The sequence below is a fragment of the Rattus rattus genome, chromosome 8, assembly GCF_011064425.1.
Source record: "Rattus rattus isolate New Zealand chromosome 8, Rrattus_CSIRO_v1, whole genome shotgun sequence".
NCBI lineage: Eukaryota > Metazoa > Chordata > Mammalia > Rodentia > Muridae > Rattus > Rattus rattus.
The window spans coordinates 92,021,517-92,042,235 of NC_046161.1; the positions used below are offsets into that span (position 1 = coordinate 92,021,517).

A 20,719-nucleotide genomic window follows, 5' to 3' on the forward strand; every position below is an offset into this window, starting at 1 on the left:
AATTATCAATGCTGAGCATTCATCTCACAGGAATAGCAGGATGTCGAGGGCCATTTAAATAAAGTCGGAAGTTCTGCTTTAATTTAAAGCCAAAGTTGTAGTACTGATTTTAAAAATAAAATTCAAATCAGCAGTTCAAAAAGCAGTTTTTCAAATTCAGAAATCATTCAAGCTGAAGATACACTGATTTGATACTTAACCTTAGGAATGATAGTAGTGAAAGATTAAATGTCTGCTTTCTATAACTAAAACATTATGTTTTTGTAAGAGTCGAAAATGCTATGTGTAAAAAGAAGTTAAACAAAAGTTCCTAACAGTTATAGTCTGGAGTCTGAGCCAAGGTGTTTCAGATAGTGCTTCTTAGCATCTCTTGTCTCAGTGGTAGTGCTTTACAAAGTATTCATGTTTTATGTTTTTAACCCAGGCTAAATTAAGGTACAATGCAACGTGGGCAAGTGCTGTCAGAAAACACCTCAGATTTATTGCGTATTTGATTTTTGAATTAAGTTTTGCTCTTTGAATATTCAGAAAGTTTTAACTGTTACCAATTTTTTTTCATAATCCTATATTTAGTTATGTGACTATCAGGTGGATTATGAACCACAGTTTAAGACGTCAGGTCATAGACTACTTCTAGTTCCCTGTAAGTATTTCTTATACGTATAAATTCTTTCAACAGGTATCAGCTACCATTTTTGAGACCAAGGGTCTTGTGTTTTTTTTCCCTTATACTTGCAGCTATACCAAGAAATGGTTTTGCTATTCCCATTGACTTTCTATTTGGGAAATCAGGAATGATAGGCAGGGTAAGCAAAATGATGTGGTGTTAGTTTGTTTGGTTGTTATTGTTTTTAGTGTTTTTAAATTTAGAAGGTTTTTATTCTTTGTTAGATACTCTTTATTGTGTTTTTTAGATTGAAGATTTTTGTAAGAGTTGGCTTTTTTTGGGGGGGAGAGGGGCAGGATTGATCAATTTGCTAACTAACCAAATAATTACCTTATAGGGAGACCTGATTTTTTTTTCTTTTTCGATGGTCACCATTCTGCTACTTCCTGTGTTGTTTGTTACTCTCCTATTCTTGTCGATTATATAAATCAGAGTCGTCTTATTTTTTGACAGCATTTAAAAATGTTTTATTGTTTTCAGGTGTATATAGTTTTTCCATCAAGAAATCTGTTGTAATTTTTATCTCCTTGTTTGATGTGTTGTGTACATTAAGATTTCTTTTTACCTGCAAATAGTGATATTTTGACTTCTTCCTTTCCAATTTGTACCCCTTTGATCTCCTTTTGTTTTTTAATTTCTTTGGCTAGGACTTCCAATACTATATTGAATAAGTAGGAGAGATTGGGCAGCCTTGTCTAGTCCCTGATTTTAGTGGGATTGCTTCAAGTTTATCTCCATTTAGTTTGGTGTTAGTTATTGGTTTACTGTATATTGTTTTTACTATGTTTAGTTATGGGCCTTGAATTCCTGATCTTTCCAAGACATTTATCATGAATCGGTGTTGGATTTTGTATCTACCGAGATGATGATCATGTGGGTTTTTTTTTTCTTGGAGTTTGTTTATATAGTGGTTTACATTTACAGATTTTCTTATATTGAACCATCCCTGTATCCCTGGGATGAAGCCTACTTGATTGTGATGGATGATCGTTTTGATGTGTTCTTGGAATTCAAGAATTTTATTGCATATTTTTGCATGGATGTCCATAAGCGAAATTGGTCTGAAGTTCTCTTTTTTTTGGGGGGTCTTTGTGTGGTTTAGGTATAAGCATAATTGTGGCTTCATAGAAGGAATTGGGAAGTGTTCCCTTTGTTTCTATTTTGTGGAATGGTTTGAAGAGTATTGGTATTAGGTCTTCTTTGAAGGTCTGATAGAATTCTGCACTAAACCCATCTGGTCCTGTGCTTTTTTTGGTTTGGAGACTTTTAATAACTGCTTCCATTTATTTAGTATGGAATTGTTCTGATCCTGATTTAACTTTGGTACATGGTATCTGTCTAGAAAATTGTCCATTTCATCCAGATTTTCCAGTTTGTTGAATATAGGCTTTTGTAGTAGCATCTGATGATGTTTTGAATTTCTCCAGTTTCTGTTGTTATGTCTCCTTTTTCATTTTTGATTTTGTTGATTTGGATATTTTCTCTGTGCCCTCTGGTTAGTCTGGTTAAGGGTTTATCTATCTTGTTGATTTTTTTCAAAGAATCAGCTCCTGGTTTTTTGTTGGTTCTTTGTATAGTTCTTTTTGTTTCTCTACTTGGTTGATTTCAGCCCTGAGTTTGATTATTTCCTGCTGTCTACTCCTCTTGGGTGTATTTGCTTCTTTTTGTTCTAGAACTTTCAGTTGTACTGTCAAGCTGCTAGTGTATGCTCTTTCCAGTTTCCTTTTGGAGGCACTCAGAGCTATGAGTTTTCCTTTTAGCACTGCTTTCATTGTGTCCCCTAAGTTTTGGTATGTTGTGCCTTCATTTTCATTAAATCCTAAAAAGTCTTTAATTTCTTTCTTTAATTCCTTGACCACGTTATTGAGTAGAGTGTTGTTCAATTTCCATGTGTATGTAAGCTTTCTGTTGTTTTTGTTGTTATTGAATACCAGCCTTAGTCCTTGGTGATTTACTGATAAGTGGATATTAGTCCAAAAGCTCAGATACAATTCACAGATTACATGATTCTCAAGAAGAAAGAAAAAAGTGTGGATAATTCAGTACTTCTTAGAAGGAGGAACACAATGCTCACAGGAAGGAATATGGAGACTGAAGGAAGGGCCATCCAGAGACTGCCACACATGGGAATGGGGATCTATCCCACGTGCAATCACCAAACCCAGTCACTATTGGGGATGCAAAGAAGTGCATGCTGACAGGAGTGTGATATAGCTGTCTACTGAGAGACTCTGCCAGAGCCTGACATACAGAGGTGGATGCTAGCAGCCAACCATTGGACTGAGAATCGGGTCCTCAATGGAGGAGTTAGAGAAAGGACTGAGGTAGCTGAGGGTGTTTGTAACCCCATAGGACAAACAATAATATCAACCAATCATACACCCCAGAGCTCCCAGGGACTAAACCATCAACCAAAGAGCACACATGGAGTGGCCCATGGCTCCATCTGTATATGTAACAGAGGATGGGCCTTGTAGAGTATGAGCGACAGGAATGTTCCTTGGTCTTTTGAAGGCTTGGTGCCCCAGTGTATTGGAGAATGCCAAGGCGGGGAGGTGGGAGGGAGTTGGTGGTTGGGTGAGCATCCTCTTGGAGGCAAAGGGGTGGGATGGGGAATTTCTGGAGGGGAAACCAGGAAAGAGGATAACATTTGAAATGTAAATAAGAAAATATGCAATAAAAAAAAGATTTCTCCTTATCTGTAGTTAGCTTTTAAAGCAAATTTTATACTTTGGAATATTCTGCTTGGAAGTTTTTTGATTTTTACATTTTGTAAAGCTATCAGCAGGGTGGTGGTGACCCACACCTTTAATTGTAGCACTTGGGAGTCAGAGGCAGGTGGATCTTTGTGAGTTTAAGGCCAGCCTGGTGTATAGTGTGTGTTCCAGGACAGCCAAGTCTATATAGTGTCTCAAAAACTAGAACAAAGGAAAAAAATAATTATTTAAAATTTTTTCTTTTGTGTTACCTTTTAGTATTTCCTTGTCTTTGTCTGGGGACTTCAGCTTTAGGTGTATTTTTCGGTTTGGTTTTGTATCATGGTTTCTTATGTCCACTCTATCCTGGTTTTAGTCCTGTGTATTTTCTTGTTTTAATTTTTTAAAAATCTTTCCTGTTTTCAGAGCAGTTTTTAGGTTTACAGTGAATTTGTGGGGAAAGTACAGGAATCTAACATTTGGTACCTCATGCCCATGTTGGTCACCTCAGAGTCGTATGCTTCTTACAACTGTTGACCCTGTTGTATTGACATTTGCTGTTACCATCCAAACTCTATTCCTCATTATGTAGATACCATGTATCATACAGATTTTTGACAAATGTACAATGATATTTATCTCCTGTTTAGAAGTGTTTTACTGCATTAATATTCGTCTGTGTTCTGCTTGGTGATTCCATCTGCACTCTAACTTCTAACAATCACTCATTACCATAGTTTTACCTTTTCAAGAATGTTATGTCATCAGGGTTATGCAATATGTAGCCTTTTCAGATATTTTTATTTAAAGGTTCTTCATATAATTTTATGGCTTTGTTGGAGAAATTGTTTTCTACATCAAATAATATTTGGAAACTGAAGCTTTCTTATCTACTCACCTTCCAAAGGACTTCTTAGTTGCTCAGTTATGAATATAGGCATAATAATATCTTTGTCTAAGCCTCTTTGTAAATGTAGGATTTTAACTATTTTGGATAAATATCAAATAATGTGATCGTAGGTGCGATGGATTGATAATTCTCGATATATTTATTTTATTTAAAAATGATTTTTTTTTTAATTAACAGGTGTGGCTTTGAGGTTGTGTAACAAGTTTGAATTATCCAGAACTTTCTGTACTGTGGCATAGTCTCTCCCGCAATGATTACTTCAGAGTTACCAGTGTTACAGTAAGTATTATAATTTTCTTTATCTTCTAGAGAATACTGCAAACACAGTATTACATGAGACAGTGTATTTGAAATCTAAGTATTAGGGTATGGGATTACTCTGCCTTGGCTATTGAAATGTCAGGATGTTTTCTGATACTGAACAAGTCAGATAGTAATGTTCTTATATTAGGAGTCAGCCATTTATAACACTGATTTGTCATAAATTACAGTAGAGCTATACTTATTTTCTACGCACTGTTTCCAGTTTCTTTGTTCTATGTTATGTTAGTAACTATATTGTTTGGAAAGTCTGAGATATTCAGTCTTGCTATTGAAAACATTTATTAAACTTTGTCTTGTATCGTACTTTAAAAAATACATTTATTGTTTTAAGTTCTCCCACTAAGATTCCTTCTATTACATTAAAATTATGATTTCTGGTTTCTAAAAAATCTCAGGGAACACCAGATGGGTGTGTGTGTGTGTGTGTGTGTGTGTGTGTGTGTGTGTGTGTGTGAGAGTGAGAGAGAAGAGAGAGAGAGAGATATTATTAGATTTGTTGGTTTGTTGGACAGACTTTGAGTTGGGCATCATTTTAGAATTTCTAGACAGTGTCACAGTCATATAACAGCAGATATTATTTTTTTATAATTTGCATCAAGCTGTAAATTGAGGATTCATGTATTTTGCTCTCATGTGATAATGATAATTTAGCTATGATAAAAGGATTATCCATTTAAGTAGTTATTTCTTTGATTATAGTTCAGTTCCAAATGTCTTTTCCAGGAGATAGCCTTCTTGTTGCTCTCTTAGAAGCTTTAAGACACAAAGCGTTCCATGTGCCTTTACTTGTTTGATAGATCAATAATACTTTTTTATAAGGATTTTGAAATGTAGATGATAAAATTTAAGTATTGTCTATATACTTGCTCCATTCCTCTTTACCCTTTACTTTAGGCATAATACTCAGTGTGGAGGTTCCTGCATAGTATTTTCTGTCTTTACTTTGTTCTTAGGAACTCTTGTTTCTCATCCAACTATCTGTTTATGCTTTATATTAGATAAATGTCTGCAAGAACTTCATTGTGTCTTTATAATTAGGATAGGTCTCTCTCTGTTTTCTTAAATTTCCATTCTTTTTCTCCTAGTATTGTATTTCACATAATGTTCATAATCACTTTGAAAGCAATAAGCTTTTTTGTCATATTGTTGTATGCTTTGCTTGTAGTATACGTAGCTCCTTAGACAGGCCCCCCCACATTAATTACTCCAGAAATTTGAAGCAGGCTTATTTGAGCTATATTTGTACTTAAAGAAAATGTAGTGTTAATATTTAGTATTAAATATTGTTGTTTGTAGCAAAAAATACACAAAATTGTAAATCTATAACATGTATATGTATACTGCATAGTGGTAACTGATAGCTGGGTAAATGCACTTTGGAATAAGCCAGATGGAGAGGATATTCTCCGTTTACATTTAATAAACCTTTTAAGAGTATACAGTTGTCTAAATTTTTGTGTTTGTGTTATCTGATTTAATCTACCTATCTAAGTATGTACCTTGTTGTGCTAACTTTCTATCATTGTGACAAAAATGTGTGGATCAATCTACTTAGAAGGAGGATATTTTCCTTTCCATTTTTAGTTTCAGAGGTTTATCTTAGGATCAGTTGACCTTGTTGCCTGTATGATCTTCAGACCAATGATAAGGCTTTTTATTATAGTAGGGGGTATAGAGCGAAGCAAAACAGAGAACAAGGGAAAGACATGTAGCCCCAGAATCCCCTTCACTGATGTGTTTCTATTAGGTCTCATTTCTTATAGGACCTGCATTAGTGTCTATAGGGTATTCATTAGTGCCAGAGGCCAGTGACCACACCTTTAAGATACAGGACTTTAGGAAAAACTCAAATCATTAGAATTCTTCCTCTGGTTCCTCATGCTCATTTCATAATGCAAAATGCATATTTTTTCAATAGTCCATAGAGTCTTTTCTGTTCCAACATCGCATATGTGATAACATAACAAGATTAGTTGTAAGTCCAAATTACCTACTTCCAAGATACAGTATCACAAAAAAAAATTCTTATTCCCAATAGAACAAATAGGAAAACAAAATGGAGAAATTAGACCAAAGTAGGACTAAAACTCTGCAGCAAAACAGTAAATCCTATAGCTCTATGTTTGTAATTCTGAGCACATGGTAGTGACATGAACACCAAAGAGCTTGGACAGTTGCTGGTTTTATGGCCACTGTTTCGTGCTGATTTTGCTGGACCTGGTTCCTTGCATCTCCGACTTTATGCTGTGTCCATTATTGCTTCAGCCTCACCTTCACAGCTTCCCTCAGCACCTTGCCAGTAGTGGCTGACAAGGATTATGAACCTGATGATCACTGTCTTGCCTTTCTTTTGGAATCCCTTTGAAGCCTCCATGATTCTTACCTCCATGACAAATACCTCATCTTTGCTCTTTACCTCATATTTGCAAACAGCAAACCCAACATCATGTAAACGATGGCAGGGTCTGCAACCACTGTAACTGCACTCAGTTTCCTAGTGGCTCTAGAAGCTGTTTGAGCATGTAGTTTCTGAGCAGCCAACTGGAGTTTCTTCAAAGAAATATCTCTCTAGGTTCTCTTGTCAGTCCTGTGAGGGTGTAATGGGTGAGGAGGTGGATTCCTGAAAGCCAATACGGCATCTCTTGTTACATTGCAGTGTGGGTACTTTGTTTTAATGGTGATAGTTAGCAACCAAACCACACCCTCTTTGGTAGCACCTTTAGCCACACTCGTATTTTTCATGGAACCTCCACATTTTTCATGTCTGTCTTGCTCTGTAATGTTTGGTTCTCAGTTGTTGGCCAAAAGAAGATAACAGTATCCATACTGTTTCCTTAGTGCTTTGCTGTCTTTATTTCCTTTGCCAGGAGCCTTTTTCTTTCTTTTTTCTTTTTTTTTTATATTCAAACTTAAAATTTTAAATTTTGCACTTAACAGTGATTTAAGAAAAATCAGACAATAAAGACAGGCCATTTTTCAGATTAACCATACTATATTCTTGACTTACTTATATATTATAATTACTGATGTATTTGTCTGAAATTGGTCTTTTTTATTATTAAGCAGTGTAAAAATATTATGTTACTATATATTTATATTCTCTAAGTATCCTAGCTCTGGATAAATAATCTATGTCTAACAGACTCATTCCTTATTGTCATTGCGATTATAGGTATTAATGAACTAGCCATAAATATATAGTTACTGGTACTATGCAGGAAAAGTTAGTTGTATTATGAAAATTTTAACACATTTAGTACTTTGAGAGTGAGTTAGCACTGGGAGTTGAACTTGGGCCTCACACATACTAGACAAGCACTCTACTACTTAGCACCACTCCTAGCCACAACTTCTTTACTGTTAATTTTTTTGAGAGCTATATGAAATTAGGCTTGTGAATAGAGAGAAATAATAATCATCATAGACCTCCAAGCCACTTAGGAAATATATCCCTCTTCTCCCCTAGCAGTGGAAAACAACTGAGGTTTCAGGGTAAAGCGAGCATAATAAGACACATATGATTAATAAATAACTGTGAATGCAGTAATTACAGTAGAAAGGTTAGCACTAGAAAGTTGTATTAGGAAGAATTTGCAGTATCAAAGTCAAAGTTGCTAAATTGATTGAAGATAACAATTTTATAAGATATAATATTGATACATAATTATAGCTGATGTCCTGTAATTTTGCAAATGTGAATGTGGCCCTTTGGAGTTTGAAAAGAAACTGTTCAAAATTTGAATTTTTGTATCACTGTCCCAGTATTTCTGCTGTATCTATCTTAATTTTTGATATGTATTGTGATTAACTTACCTATGTGGATATTTGATTCAGATACTTCTACAATAGTTCAATACTGCATTTATCCTGGGTAGTCATTGATAGAAGAATATTTAAGTAAATTCTGCATGGCTTATGTTAACCTTTATGGAGCCCCAGTCTTTATTGTATTAGTATTTTGGAATATATTCATCTACTTAAGACTTTAAAATTGAAACATACATATGCACATATATACACACATATTTGAAATACATCTATATTGTGTATACACATAGAAAATATTTTAGTAGATATTTATTTTTTAACATTGTTTTTATAAATATGTATTATGATTGTTTTACTTTCATACATGCTTGTGTAGCACATTCATGCTTGGTGCTGTGGTAGCCAGAAGGTGAGTCCCTGACACTGGCTTTACAGAGAGTTGTTAGCAACCATGTAGGTGCTGGGAACTGAACCTGGGTCCTATGCAAGAATAAGGACTCATAATCACTCCTTCCTCTCTCTCCCCACTGTGGTAGGATATTAATCTGACTGTTAGTTGTATGGTCCATAGTGAGATTGAAGGGCTGAGGTGAGGAAAGTACGTCTTTTTCTTGGTTGTTCTTAAGTCTTTTCCCACTTTTTGATATTAAAGACTTACTCAACATGCTAAGAAGTAAGGATATATAGAAAACAAAGTGTACAAGCTTTCAATAATACTTCTGGTTTTTGTTTTTTTTGTTTTTTTTTAAGCTGGCTGCATTGCCTGCTTTTTTTTTTTTTTTTTTTTGGAGCTGAGGACCAAACCCAGGGCCTTTGCGCTGGGCAAGCGCTGTACCACTGAGCTAAATCCCCAACCCCGATTTCTTTTTTTATTAAACCATATTTATCTAGCACAAATTAATTTCACTAGTGGCTTGCTTACTATTTGATAGAACTGGATTTCTCCTGTAGTTGTGTTGGAGCTTTCTTTAACATCAAAAGCTTTTAGTTAGTCTGTCAAGTTAAGATAAATACAAAACATCTGCATTTCAATATCCTCCCATAGAAATTCAAGAATTCAAGTTTTGTTTGAAATTCAACTGACTCTACCATGTATTAGATCTATGACTGTGGATCATTTTATCACATGATTTCTTTTATAAAATTCTGATAGTAAAAACGTTTTGTATTTTTTATGCATGTTTTCCTAAAACATCCTTATAGCAGAATATGCTCAACCATATACTGTGCTGTAATGAAGAATGAGACCAAAAGAAGAATTGGAGCACATAAGGATGACTAAACTAGGTCAGGGATGGACAGAGAACTGCTAATAGTTCACATTTCCTGAAGGTTACCCCTCTCCTGCAAAACCCAAAAGAAAACAAGATTACTAGTAGAGAGGTCTCATAAAGCTCCAACTTTTCCCAACAGTTACAGGTAGCTAAAAGATACTAGGAGAGATAGTTCATGGGACCCCGTGTCTTCCTGTAGGATTTCTAGGCAGTTAACGTTTGCTGGGGCAGTAGTGGTTCACAATACCATTCCCTTCTTCAAGGACGTATAGACAGTTAACCTTTGCTAGGGAGATTGTTGTTTTGTCTTACATGGTATGAGTGCCTTTATACTCCTGTAATTAATCCTGATTCAATTCACTATTTCACCTGGGAAAAAACAGTGGAATTGCTTTGTGAACATAGCTGTGTTTGTTCATTTATATGTTGTCTATGTTCACATCTATCCTGTGGTGCTAGAGTCTAGTAGTAGACTGGAAGATATACAAGCCTGAAATAACTACTAGGTAGCCCTTTAAGATAAAGCTTGCTAACCCTTGTTTGTTATTCACAACATTGTATTGGAAATATATCTGGCATTTTTCAAATTCCACATTTTCTTTGAAGATTTGCAAGTAAGTGATGTGAGAATGTTACTAGCAGTAGCATACAGTTGGACTCCCAAATGGATTTTTGTAAAATAGTCACAAGCACAGTGGATATGGTGAAGATGGGTAGATAAAATAATTTTTTTATTTTTGTTTTTGTGTTTTATTATTTTTCTCCTATTTTTTAGGGTTATGGTAATAATGAACAGATGAGAGACCATTATTTTACTTTTCCCCTCTAGTACTTCCAGATCCTTCCCCCGTTGTATCTACCTACATTCATATTTTTTTTTCTGGGTGAGAGAATGTTACACTGAAAAGGAGCTTTTATGTTTGCAAGAGGCATAATAGAATAATACAATTTTATGAATTTGAATAACAGAATAATTCTGAAGATACCAAATTTTATAGTTATTTTAAATAAACATTAATTTTTAAAACTAGTTGATTAATGTTATTTCTATGGATATAGATCCAGAAGCAAGTCAAGTCTAATTGAACTTAACTTTATGTTTGAATTTAATGTGACTTTTAAAGAAGCCTTTTATTTATCCAAGTTAATACTCTTGAATTAAAGATTTGGAATGCAGTCAAATATTCTGTGAAGGCATTAAGATTATTTATATAGAAGCTGCACATTACGTGTAAGATCTCCAAAGGAATGCAATTTAGTGCAATAAAGATAGCAGAAGAACAGAAAATAAGAGTTGAACTTTAAGGAAAGGTTCAAAACAGAAAGGATACCAAGACTAGAGTATTAACGAAGCATATTGAGAAATTTGTGAGTTGGACTCACTAGTGGATATGCATCCTTTGTTCTCATTTTCAGTTTTCCGAAGACACAAAAGTGTTCTTGAGGTAGAATTTAGTGCTGTTGATTAGTCAGAATCAGAGATGGAAATTTAAGATTTTGTAAGCTAATTTAGTAAAATACAGCTGTTATAAAAAGTTTAATTGTGTAAACTTAAAATGAAGTAAATCTGTCTGTGATGATGGCAAGAGTATTGTGGGATGAACACATGCTTGCACACCACACATGTACATATGTGAATAAAAAGAAAATGAATAAAATCACATTAAAATAAAATATTCAAAATTCACCATTTCACAATTATAAGGTAGATTATTGTTATCGTGAGGGTTTTTTTTTTTTTTTACCTCACACATGTGGTATAACTTGATTTTCTTTTTTCCTTTATTTGGAATTAAGTTTTAATCATATGCTGTTTGTCACTTTCTAGTGCTGGCATGTTGATAGTTTGAAATCTGTTACAGGCAGAATATTTGTATCAAGAAACCCAGCAAAAATTCATGTAACAATTTCATTTGTTAGCTGGCGATGTCACAAAATGATAAATTGTAACTAATTTAAAGTAAAGGGGTATCAGATAGTTATGATAACTTCCAAAGTTGGAAATATTATACTATTTCAGTGTTGAGAACTGTTATCTAATTCAACACAGAAGTCACTGTATCGACTGCCAAGTGACAGCCCAACACATCTCTTCATTGCACTTACCCTAGTCATTAAAAAGAGCACTAATAAGAGTTTGTCAAAAATAATAATTTTGTGATATCCAGTTAGCTGAATGGAATTTACAATCAAGAAGATTTTATTTTTATTATTGTACATCACTTGTGTACTATTGATCTTTCATGTGCTGTTCTTTTGAAGGAGCACATATGAGACATTTACTAGCATATACTGATAGCCTTACATGAGTTTATAAATTTCCCTTCAAGCCAATTTTTTATCTTAAAGAATTAGTCTTTCAGTTATACTTTGTATTTTATAGAGTGAGTAGCTGCCATTTCCACATTAAATTCCTTTTTTATTTTGGTGATAAATTTTATTAGTGCTATGTGACATTGGATAGGGAGTGTATATACTTTGGTTTATTGAAATTTCTGAAAATCGAGATGTTCAATTGCTTTTTGTCAGTGATCCTAGGGAAGGAAAATAGTAGAAAAGAACTGAGTTATATTTATTTGTTAATTTGCTCACTACAATAATCTGGCATTTTCTAGGGATTCAACTAATGAAACTACTGCCCATTCTGATGCTGGCAGCGAACTTGAAGAAACAGAGGTCAAAGGAAAAAGAAAAAGGGGTCGTCCTGGCCGGCCTCCAGTATGTATTTTGTTTTGTCTTTATGCTGCAATACTTTCCCATAAATAAGCTTGAAATAAGTTGTTAGTCAGTTCTAGTGTTAATGCTGTTAATATTTTATGTTTTTACTCCAGTAACATAGAAGAGATTCTTGGGAACTTTGCTTTGGCTTAGCAGTTTCAGAGAAGGAAAGTGTGTAGCATCTTCTCTGTCTGTACTTGAAAGCACTGAGGGAATGTTGAATGAATTTCAGTTGAGAAATACTGATCTTTGCCCTTCTGATAGCAGCTTAATGTGCATTTTCATAGTAATATTTTAAAGCTCCAGTCAAATTTTAATATGTAGACTTAATGATTCGTGAGTTGGAAATTTAGAAGAGTGCAGGGTCTAACTACTTTGAGGGGTATCTTTACAAAGTCTATGAGTGTCAGGTAGCATTCAAGTGTAATAAACTTTGAGAGATAGTACAACTATATCAATATGTTAATACTTATGTTTTTGTTTGTCTGTGATCTGATTTTCTATTTAGCCAGGTTTTTCTTTTTTATGAAAGTTCTTATGAAAAATCTTAGCTTTCTTTATAGAAGATATACTAGCATAAACCTTCCTGTATTTTCATTTTGAGCTTCAAAAGATAATGGTATGGCCAGTCATCTCTCCACCTTTTTCTCTTCCTATGCCATTTTTAAAGATAAATCTAGACAGTTCTTCTGTAACTCTTCCAGTTTATGTGTTCTTGTATTTGAATAAGCTATCCTCTGTTCAGCTCTCAGTCAGCATTGAAAGCTTTTTTTGTCATTAAAAGGTGTGAGTGTTTCTCCCCACCAAAAAACCAAGTTGTCACTTTGTAGCATTAATTACCAGCTAGGTGTTCTGCAAACTGTTTCACTTTTAGCATAATATCTGATGTCAGTGCTGAGGTCTCAGTCTCTAATATTTTTACCATCCTCCTCCCTAATTTTTTCACAAGTCCTCCCTGTTTGTTTTCCCTGTGCTTTTAACCAACTATCTATATGAGATTCTTCCAATCTGCCCCTTGGATTTGATAGATTTATTTGAACAGTTCAAAGAATTTAGGGAAACTCCTTTCACAGAATTTAGGGACATTCTTTTAACAGTTTATTATCATTATTACAACTGAAGACATACATAGGGCAAGGTATGGGAGAAAGGGTTAATACCTCAATGCCAATTAATTCGTGTCATTTTTCAGGAACTTTATCATAGTTAGCTATCTAGAATCCCTTTGAGTCCAGTTCTTTTGGCATGCTGTGGAAACTTCATCAGACATATGGCGCTTTTAGACTGGATAAGGGAAACTCACTACGACTTGTTTGTGTTAGCATTCTTCTTGTTCTTACTTTGTATGTTGGTAGCTGAAAGCACAGAGGGGATGTTGAATGAATTGCAGTTGAGAAATACTGATCTTTGCCCTCCACTGCAGACTATGGAGCAAGACCCTTCTTTGTTAAGAGGAGGATCTTAGGAGTTTCTTTTGGGCAAGATATGGTACTAGAAGTTTTAATTTATCTTTGTTGACTAGGTCCAAGATAAGAAGGTGAGGAAAATTTGGATTTTATGACCAACCTTAGGAATCAAAATTAGCTTGGAGTAGGTGAAAACAAAAATATAAAATATCACTATTATAAAAGCAAACAAGTAAGGGACATCCCTTAGTTACTATCATCATACTTTTAAAGCAGATAAAATCTACCTCTTATACTTTAAGGGTATAGTATTTGTCTTAGTATTCTATTGCTGAGAAGAGAGACCATGCCCAAGGCAACTCTTCCATAGGAAAGCATTTAATTGAGGCTTGCTTACAGTTTCATAGGCTCAGTCCATTATCTTCATGGCGGAGACATGGTGTTGGAGAAGTAGCTATGAGTTCTATATCTAGATCTTCAGGCAATAGTGGAGAAAGACACCGGGCATGGCTTGGCACCTTTAAAATCTTACACACCTCACCAGTGATACACTTCCTCCAACAAGACAATACCTCCTAATTCCTTTCTAGTGCCTCCCATGATAGCTCAGCATTCAAACATATGAGTCTGTGAGGGCTGTTCTTATTCAAACAGCTACCGTGTTTGACCACTTATTCTGTACTTATTGTGTATATAGGAAGATCAGTAGATCCTTTTTTAAAAGATTTATTTATTTTATGTATATGAGTACATACTATAGCTGTCTTCAGACACACTAGAAGAGGGTATTGTATCCTATTACAGATGGTTGTGAGCCATGCGGTTTCTGGGAATTGAACTCAGGAGCTTTGGAAGAGCAGTCAGTGCTCTTAACTCCTGAGCCATCTCTCCAGCCCTGATAGGTAGATCTTTTGTAGTGAGTTATTCAATGTGATTTTAAAAATGTGGTTGTTATTTCCCTTTTGCTAGAATTTCTATTTTAGGGCCACCCTTCAAACAAAACATGGGAGAATTCTTCTTCCGTTTGACTGTGTAGTTGCTTCTTGTATATTTTTTGATTGTATGACCTTTATTTAAAGGGCAAACAGTGGAGAAATCATGCTTTGTAGTCTTCATAATACTCATTTGAAGACATGTTTGTTCATACAGCTTTCCGTACACAAACATTTTGGGAAGAGTAAAGGAATCTTGTAATTAGTTTGAGATTTTTTTTTTAAGTTTCTCATGCTCCCATGTGATTATTCTGAGAGAATGAGCAGGTTACTTTGCTTCTCTAGGATTTATGGAAATTTGTTTTCTAGTTTAAAGATTTCAGACTAAGGACTGCTTGTATCATTTTCCTTCAAGATAATTAATCACCTCTTGAGCAGGTTGTAGTAGTATTTTAATTTTGATGTGTATACAGCTAAGTCTCAGTGTGCTATTCTTGGTTTAAAATTTTGTATATCTAAATGATTACCTCTTGTTGTGACAGATATGACTGGAGTTTTGATGGAAATCTATGGTCATCAGAATGATCATATTTGAGTCATGTCAAAAATAACCTATTTTCAAGAATGATAGGAAATTTTCTATAAACCATCTGTTTTGAGTAGTCTCAGATTTTGGTTGGTAAACATTTTTTTTTTCCATCTTTATTACCTTGGGTATTTCTTATTTACATTTCGATTGTTATTCCCTTTCCTGGTTTCCAGGCCAACATCCCTCTAACCCCTGCCCCTCCCTGGTAAACATTTTTATCTCATTCATTAAGTTTCTCATTATTTCTATTTTTTTGAGGTTTACATGTTTTTGTGTGTGTTTGTATATATACATATGCTCTTTTATGCATATGTACAAACATTCCTATGGAGGTCAGAGGTCAGTTTGTAGGAGTCTGTTCTCTCCCTCTACTGTGTGGGTTTCAGAAAAGATATTCAGTGGTCAGGCTTAACAGCAAGTACCTTTACCTACTGAGACTTCTTGCCAGTCCTTTTAATTTCTTTTTGAAAATGTTAATTGGCTGTAATAATTTTATATATTTCTGTGATACTTTTCTTTTTTATGTGAGTGTGATTTTTGTATATGTATGAATGAATATATTTATTTGTATGTTGGTGCTTGTTTCTGCTTGTGTATTTGTGCCGGATATCTGTGCCCTAAATATATATGTAAAGTTTTTCACCATATTCATTGAGGTAGGGTTTTTCAGATGAGTCTAGAGCATATATATATATCTTAGATGAACTAGTCAGCTTCTTACCTCAGGTTTCTCAGGTTGTAATTAGAGGCAGACCATCTTGACCACCCAGCATCATACATGGGTTCTGGGAATTAAATTCTGGTCTGTCACAAAAATTTTTCACTAAGACCTAAAGTATTTTTGATACATATATAAAATGTAAAGTGACCAATTCAGACTATTAATGTATCCATTCATATTAGCCATAACAATTTTATAGTAGGCATGTTCAAATTGTATTCTTATCATTTCAAATTATAAATTTATTGTTAATGATAGTTCTTCTACTACTGTTCTAGAACACTAGACTTGAATCCTTCTAATTGTAATTAATTACTTAATCAACTTCTGTATTATATCCCTTCACCCTATCCTTCCCAGCCTATGCTAACCATTGTTTCCCCTCTCATTCTGAGGTTTTGTTTAAGCTTCTGGGGATATTTAGTAGGTTTTTCTTTGTATGTGCTTGATTCTTTCACTTGATAGAGTAGTCTTCTAGGCATTGTAAAATATGGCAGGATTCTGTCCTTTTTTATGTGTTCATACCATATTTTCTTATTAATAGATGACTAAGTTGATTGTGTAGATTTGTTTATTACAAGTAATTCTGTAATAAGTGCAGGAATGTTGCTAAGTGTGTTTTTTTTCTTTTTCTTTTAATATCTATCTAGTAATGAGATGGCTGGGACATACAGCATTTCCAGTTTAATTTTGTAAGAAGTCTCTATACTTTCTCTATAATGAATGTTCTAATTTAAATTCTTTCAGCAGTATTTGAGGATTATCCAGTTTCTTTATCTTCATTTGTATTGGTTATTTTACCGTTAGTAACATCATTGGAGTGAGATGGCATCTTTTAGTTGTTTTGATTGGTATTTCTCCATTGATCAGTAAGTCATATTAAGTATATTTTCATTTACTCATTATCTATTGATATTCTCTTTTAAAGTTTTATTTCTGTTTATTTTTAACTTGGATCATTTTGAATTCCTTCTATAATTTATATATTAGTCTTACAGTTAATTAGAAAATGTTCTTCCCCGTTTAATGTAAAGTCTTTTGTTCTGTATTGGTTCCTTTTGCTGCATAGAAGCATTTTAGTTTGACATGATTCCATTGTTCTCTTGTGCTTTTGTTACATGTAGTTTGAGATCTTTTCCAAAACGCCTTTATCCTTACTGTTGTTGCAAGTTCTTTCCTATTTTCTTTTTATGCCAGGTTAATGGTTTTGGTTATACGTTTAAGTCTGTAACATTGTTTTTTAACTGGTTAGAGATCATTTCATATTTCTGCATATACAGCCATGTGTTGACTCTCTTTTCTCTGATGTATGTTTTTGGAAAATATAATTTAAAAAACTAAAGCAGACTACTTTTGGATCTTGATTTGTTCCGTTGTCCTATATCACTTTTTTGGGGGACCAGTAATGTTCTGTTGTATTACGTAGCTATAGTGTGCTTGAAGTTAGGGATTTGATGATTGTACTTTGCGCCCCCCCCTTTTTTTTTCAGGATTACATTGGCTACTCAGAATCTTTTATGGTATCATTCAATTTTTAGAATTCCGGTATTTCTTTGAAAATTACTGGTATTTTGATAAGTATTTTTTTAATGTATAGATTATATTAAGCATTGGAAACAGTTTTACAATATTTCAGTTTTTTAATGTGGGATATATTTCCACTATTTTGTATTTTTTTTAAATATTTGTTTTGTAGTTTTCGTTGTAGAGTTTAAAACATTTTTTCAGTTTAAGTGTATTTTTTTTTAGATATTATTATTTATTTTCCCTTTTTTAATTAGTTCTTTGAGAATTTCATTTGGTATATTTTGGTCATATTTACCTTTTCTCCAAATCCTTCTAGAACCTTCGCCAATTCTCTACTCACCCAATTTTGTGTTTAAAAAAACAAAAACAAAAACAAAAACAAAGCTGGGTATTGGCTACACATGCCTTTAATCCAGTGCATAGCAGGCAGAGGCAGGTGAATCTTTGTGTGTTCGAAGCCAGCTTGGTCACAGAGATAGATCCAGGATAGCCAAGGCTATACAGAGAAACACTGTTTGGGGAGTGGGAGAGAGGGAAGCAGAAACAAAAACCCCAAACCCAGTATGTGTAGTTTATGCTGCCTATATGCTTTTGGATGGGTCATCTTAATTGTATGGGGGTGTGTCTACCAGAGAAGGCATCCTTCATGAAAACTCTTTCCCTCTCACAGCAGCTGTGAACTACAAGTAGCTCTTAACTAGGGGCTGGAACTTCATGCCCATTTCCATTTTCCATGCTTGGTGAGTAGGTTGACTGACTGACTGACTGGCAGACTGACTGACCGACTGGTCTCATTCATGCTTAGTCCTGCACAGGTTTTATTCATGCTTTCTCAATTGTAGTCATTCACCACATATGGTTTATAATCTCATGGTCTTCGAGCCTTTGGTATAGGGGCTAGAGCACACTACAGTCTCTTTTTCTTTGCACCTTGATCAATTGTGGTTCTCTGTGTTAATTGGCGTCTGCTGAAGTAAAGAAAGCTTCTCTGATGAGGGTTTGCACTAATGTTCAGGGATAATATTAAATGATTAGAGCTCAGTTTAATACTGTCTGTTTAGCAGCATATTAAGTAGTAGTAGGTTCTTCCCTAGAGAGCCCCAATAATGGTGCCAGGTACAGATTTTAACTGGTGGAGCTATGTTGTCAAGGTTGCATCAGTGGACATGTCTTGCCAATCTGGGTCACTTTTTAAAGCTAAGGTTCATACTTGGGTAAGATTGGTGATTTTTTTTTTTCCTCTCCTCTAGTAGTGTATTATATAACACATTCCAGCACTGTGGACACTAGGCAGTAGGGATAAAATTATGGGTCAATACCAGCTTGATTTCTCCTTGTTCTAGGACTTAAGAATATTCTGTCTTCAAAATAACATCCTATTGTCAAGTTCTGGCTGGTGACCAAGAACACTGACCTGTAATGTTTGGGGGTCTGTGGGGTATACTTGCCAACTGCTCCAAAATAGACAGCTTATTCCTGACACTGGGCTTCTTGTTATCCTGTGGTGCCTAGTATGGGCATTTTGCCCCATTTTAGATAGTATAAAGAGTATGTATATAAAGAGTATGTATGCATTCATATATTTTAGGAATGTATTTATATATTTTAGGAATCTTCTCCAGTAGGAGGTTTCTATGTGAAAATTTCAATATGTCTTTCGTGTTAGTTCTCCCTCCTGCCTTCTGTCATCTTCCCCGACTGCTGTTCTATCCCAGCTACACTATGTATTCTTTCTGTATTATTCTCCTCGTTAACACATTGCACCACTTCGTTCCATCTTTCCTGCCTGGAGCAAACACACTCCCTGTGGCCTCTTTCTAATTTCCTAGAGGTTCCCCGTCCTTACTCCACACTGCCTCATATTTCCATTGATTCTCCTGGTCCTCTGGGCTTCTCTCCTGTCTCTTTCCACACCTGATCCTGCCCCCTTTTCTCTGTGCCTTCGGTCTCCCACCTACTTCTCTCCCTTCTTCTGCCTCTTGTGATTATTTCGTCCCCCCTTCTAAGTGGGATCGAAGTATCCATACTTGGGCCTTCCTTCTTGTTAAGCTTCCTACGGTCTGTGAGTTTGTATCATAGGTATTATGTATATTTTGGGTAATATACATAACAGTATATATACATACAGTAACCAGTTAATACATACCATTCATGTCCTTTTGGGTCTGGGTTACCTTACTCAGGATATTTTCTAGTTCCATTTCACTGCAAAGTTCATGATATCCTCATTTTTTAATAACTGAATCATATTACATTGTGTAAATGAACCACATTTTCTGTATCCATTCTTTGGTTGAGGGGCATCTGAGTTGTTTCCAGCTTAGGGGTATTACAAATAAGGCTGCTATGAACACATTGGAGCACTTGTCCTTGTGGTATGGTATGTCCTTTTGGGTATATGCCCAGGAATGGTATAGCTGGTCTTCAGGTAGAAACCATTTCCAATTTTGTGAGGAACTGCCAGATTGATTTCCAGAATGGCTGTACCAGTTTGGAATCCCACCAGCAGCGGAGAAGTGTTCCTTTTTCTCCATATCCCTCCCAGTATGTGTTATCACTTGGGTTTTGATCTTAGCCATTCTGATTGGTGTAAGGTGGAATCTCAGGGTCTTGATTTGAATTGACCTGAGGACTAAGGGTGTTGAACATTTCTTTAAGTGCTTCTTGGCCATTTGAGATTCCTCTGTTGAGAATTCTCTGTTTAGCTCTGTACCCCATTTTGAAATCAGGTTATTTGAGTTTTTTTGGTAGAATAACTTACTGAGTTCTTTGTATATTTTGGTTATTAGCCCTCTTTCAGATGTAGGGTTAGTGAAGATCTTTTCCCAGTCTGTAGGCTTCCATTTTGTCCTATTGACAGGGTCCTTTGTCTTATAGAAGCTTTTCAGTTTCTTGAGGTTCCATTTGTAAATTGTTGATTTTAGAGCCCGAGCCATTGCCTGTGCCAATGCCTTTGAGGCTGTTTCCCACTTTCTATTCTGTTAGACTCAATGTATTTGGTTTTATGTTGATGTCCTTGATCCAGTTGGACTTGAGTTTTGAATAAGGTGATACATATACATTCTACATGCAGATCAGAGGTTAGACCAGACCATTTCTTGAAGGTACTTTCTTTTTTCCAGTGTATGATTTTGGCTTCTTTGACAAAGATCAAGTGTCCTTAGATGTGTGGGTTTATTTCTGGGTC

At 34.9% G+C, this 20,719-nt stretch overlaps 1 protein-coding gene across 3 annotated transcripts in view; it reads left to right on the forward strand.

The window, feature by feature from the left end:
* The window catches only part of Stag1 (stromal antigen 1), a 371,976-nt gene that overhangs the window by 69,189 nt on the left and 282,068 nt on the right, over window positions 1-20,719 (forward strand). For all 3 annotated transcript variants that reach the window (XM_032910192.1, XM_032910191.1, XM_032910190.1), the window contains 2 exons: window positions 4,451-4,552; window positions 12,255-12,357. In XM_032910192.1, coding sequence (XP_032766083.1) covers window positions 4,524-4,552; window positions 12,255-12,357 — 132 coding nt within the window. In that variant the 5' untranslated portion in view covers window positions 4,451-4,523. The remainder of the gene's footprint in view (window positions 1-4,450; window positions 4,553-12,254; window positions 12,358-20,719) is intronic.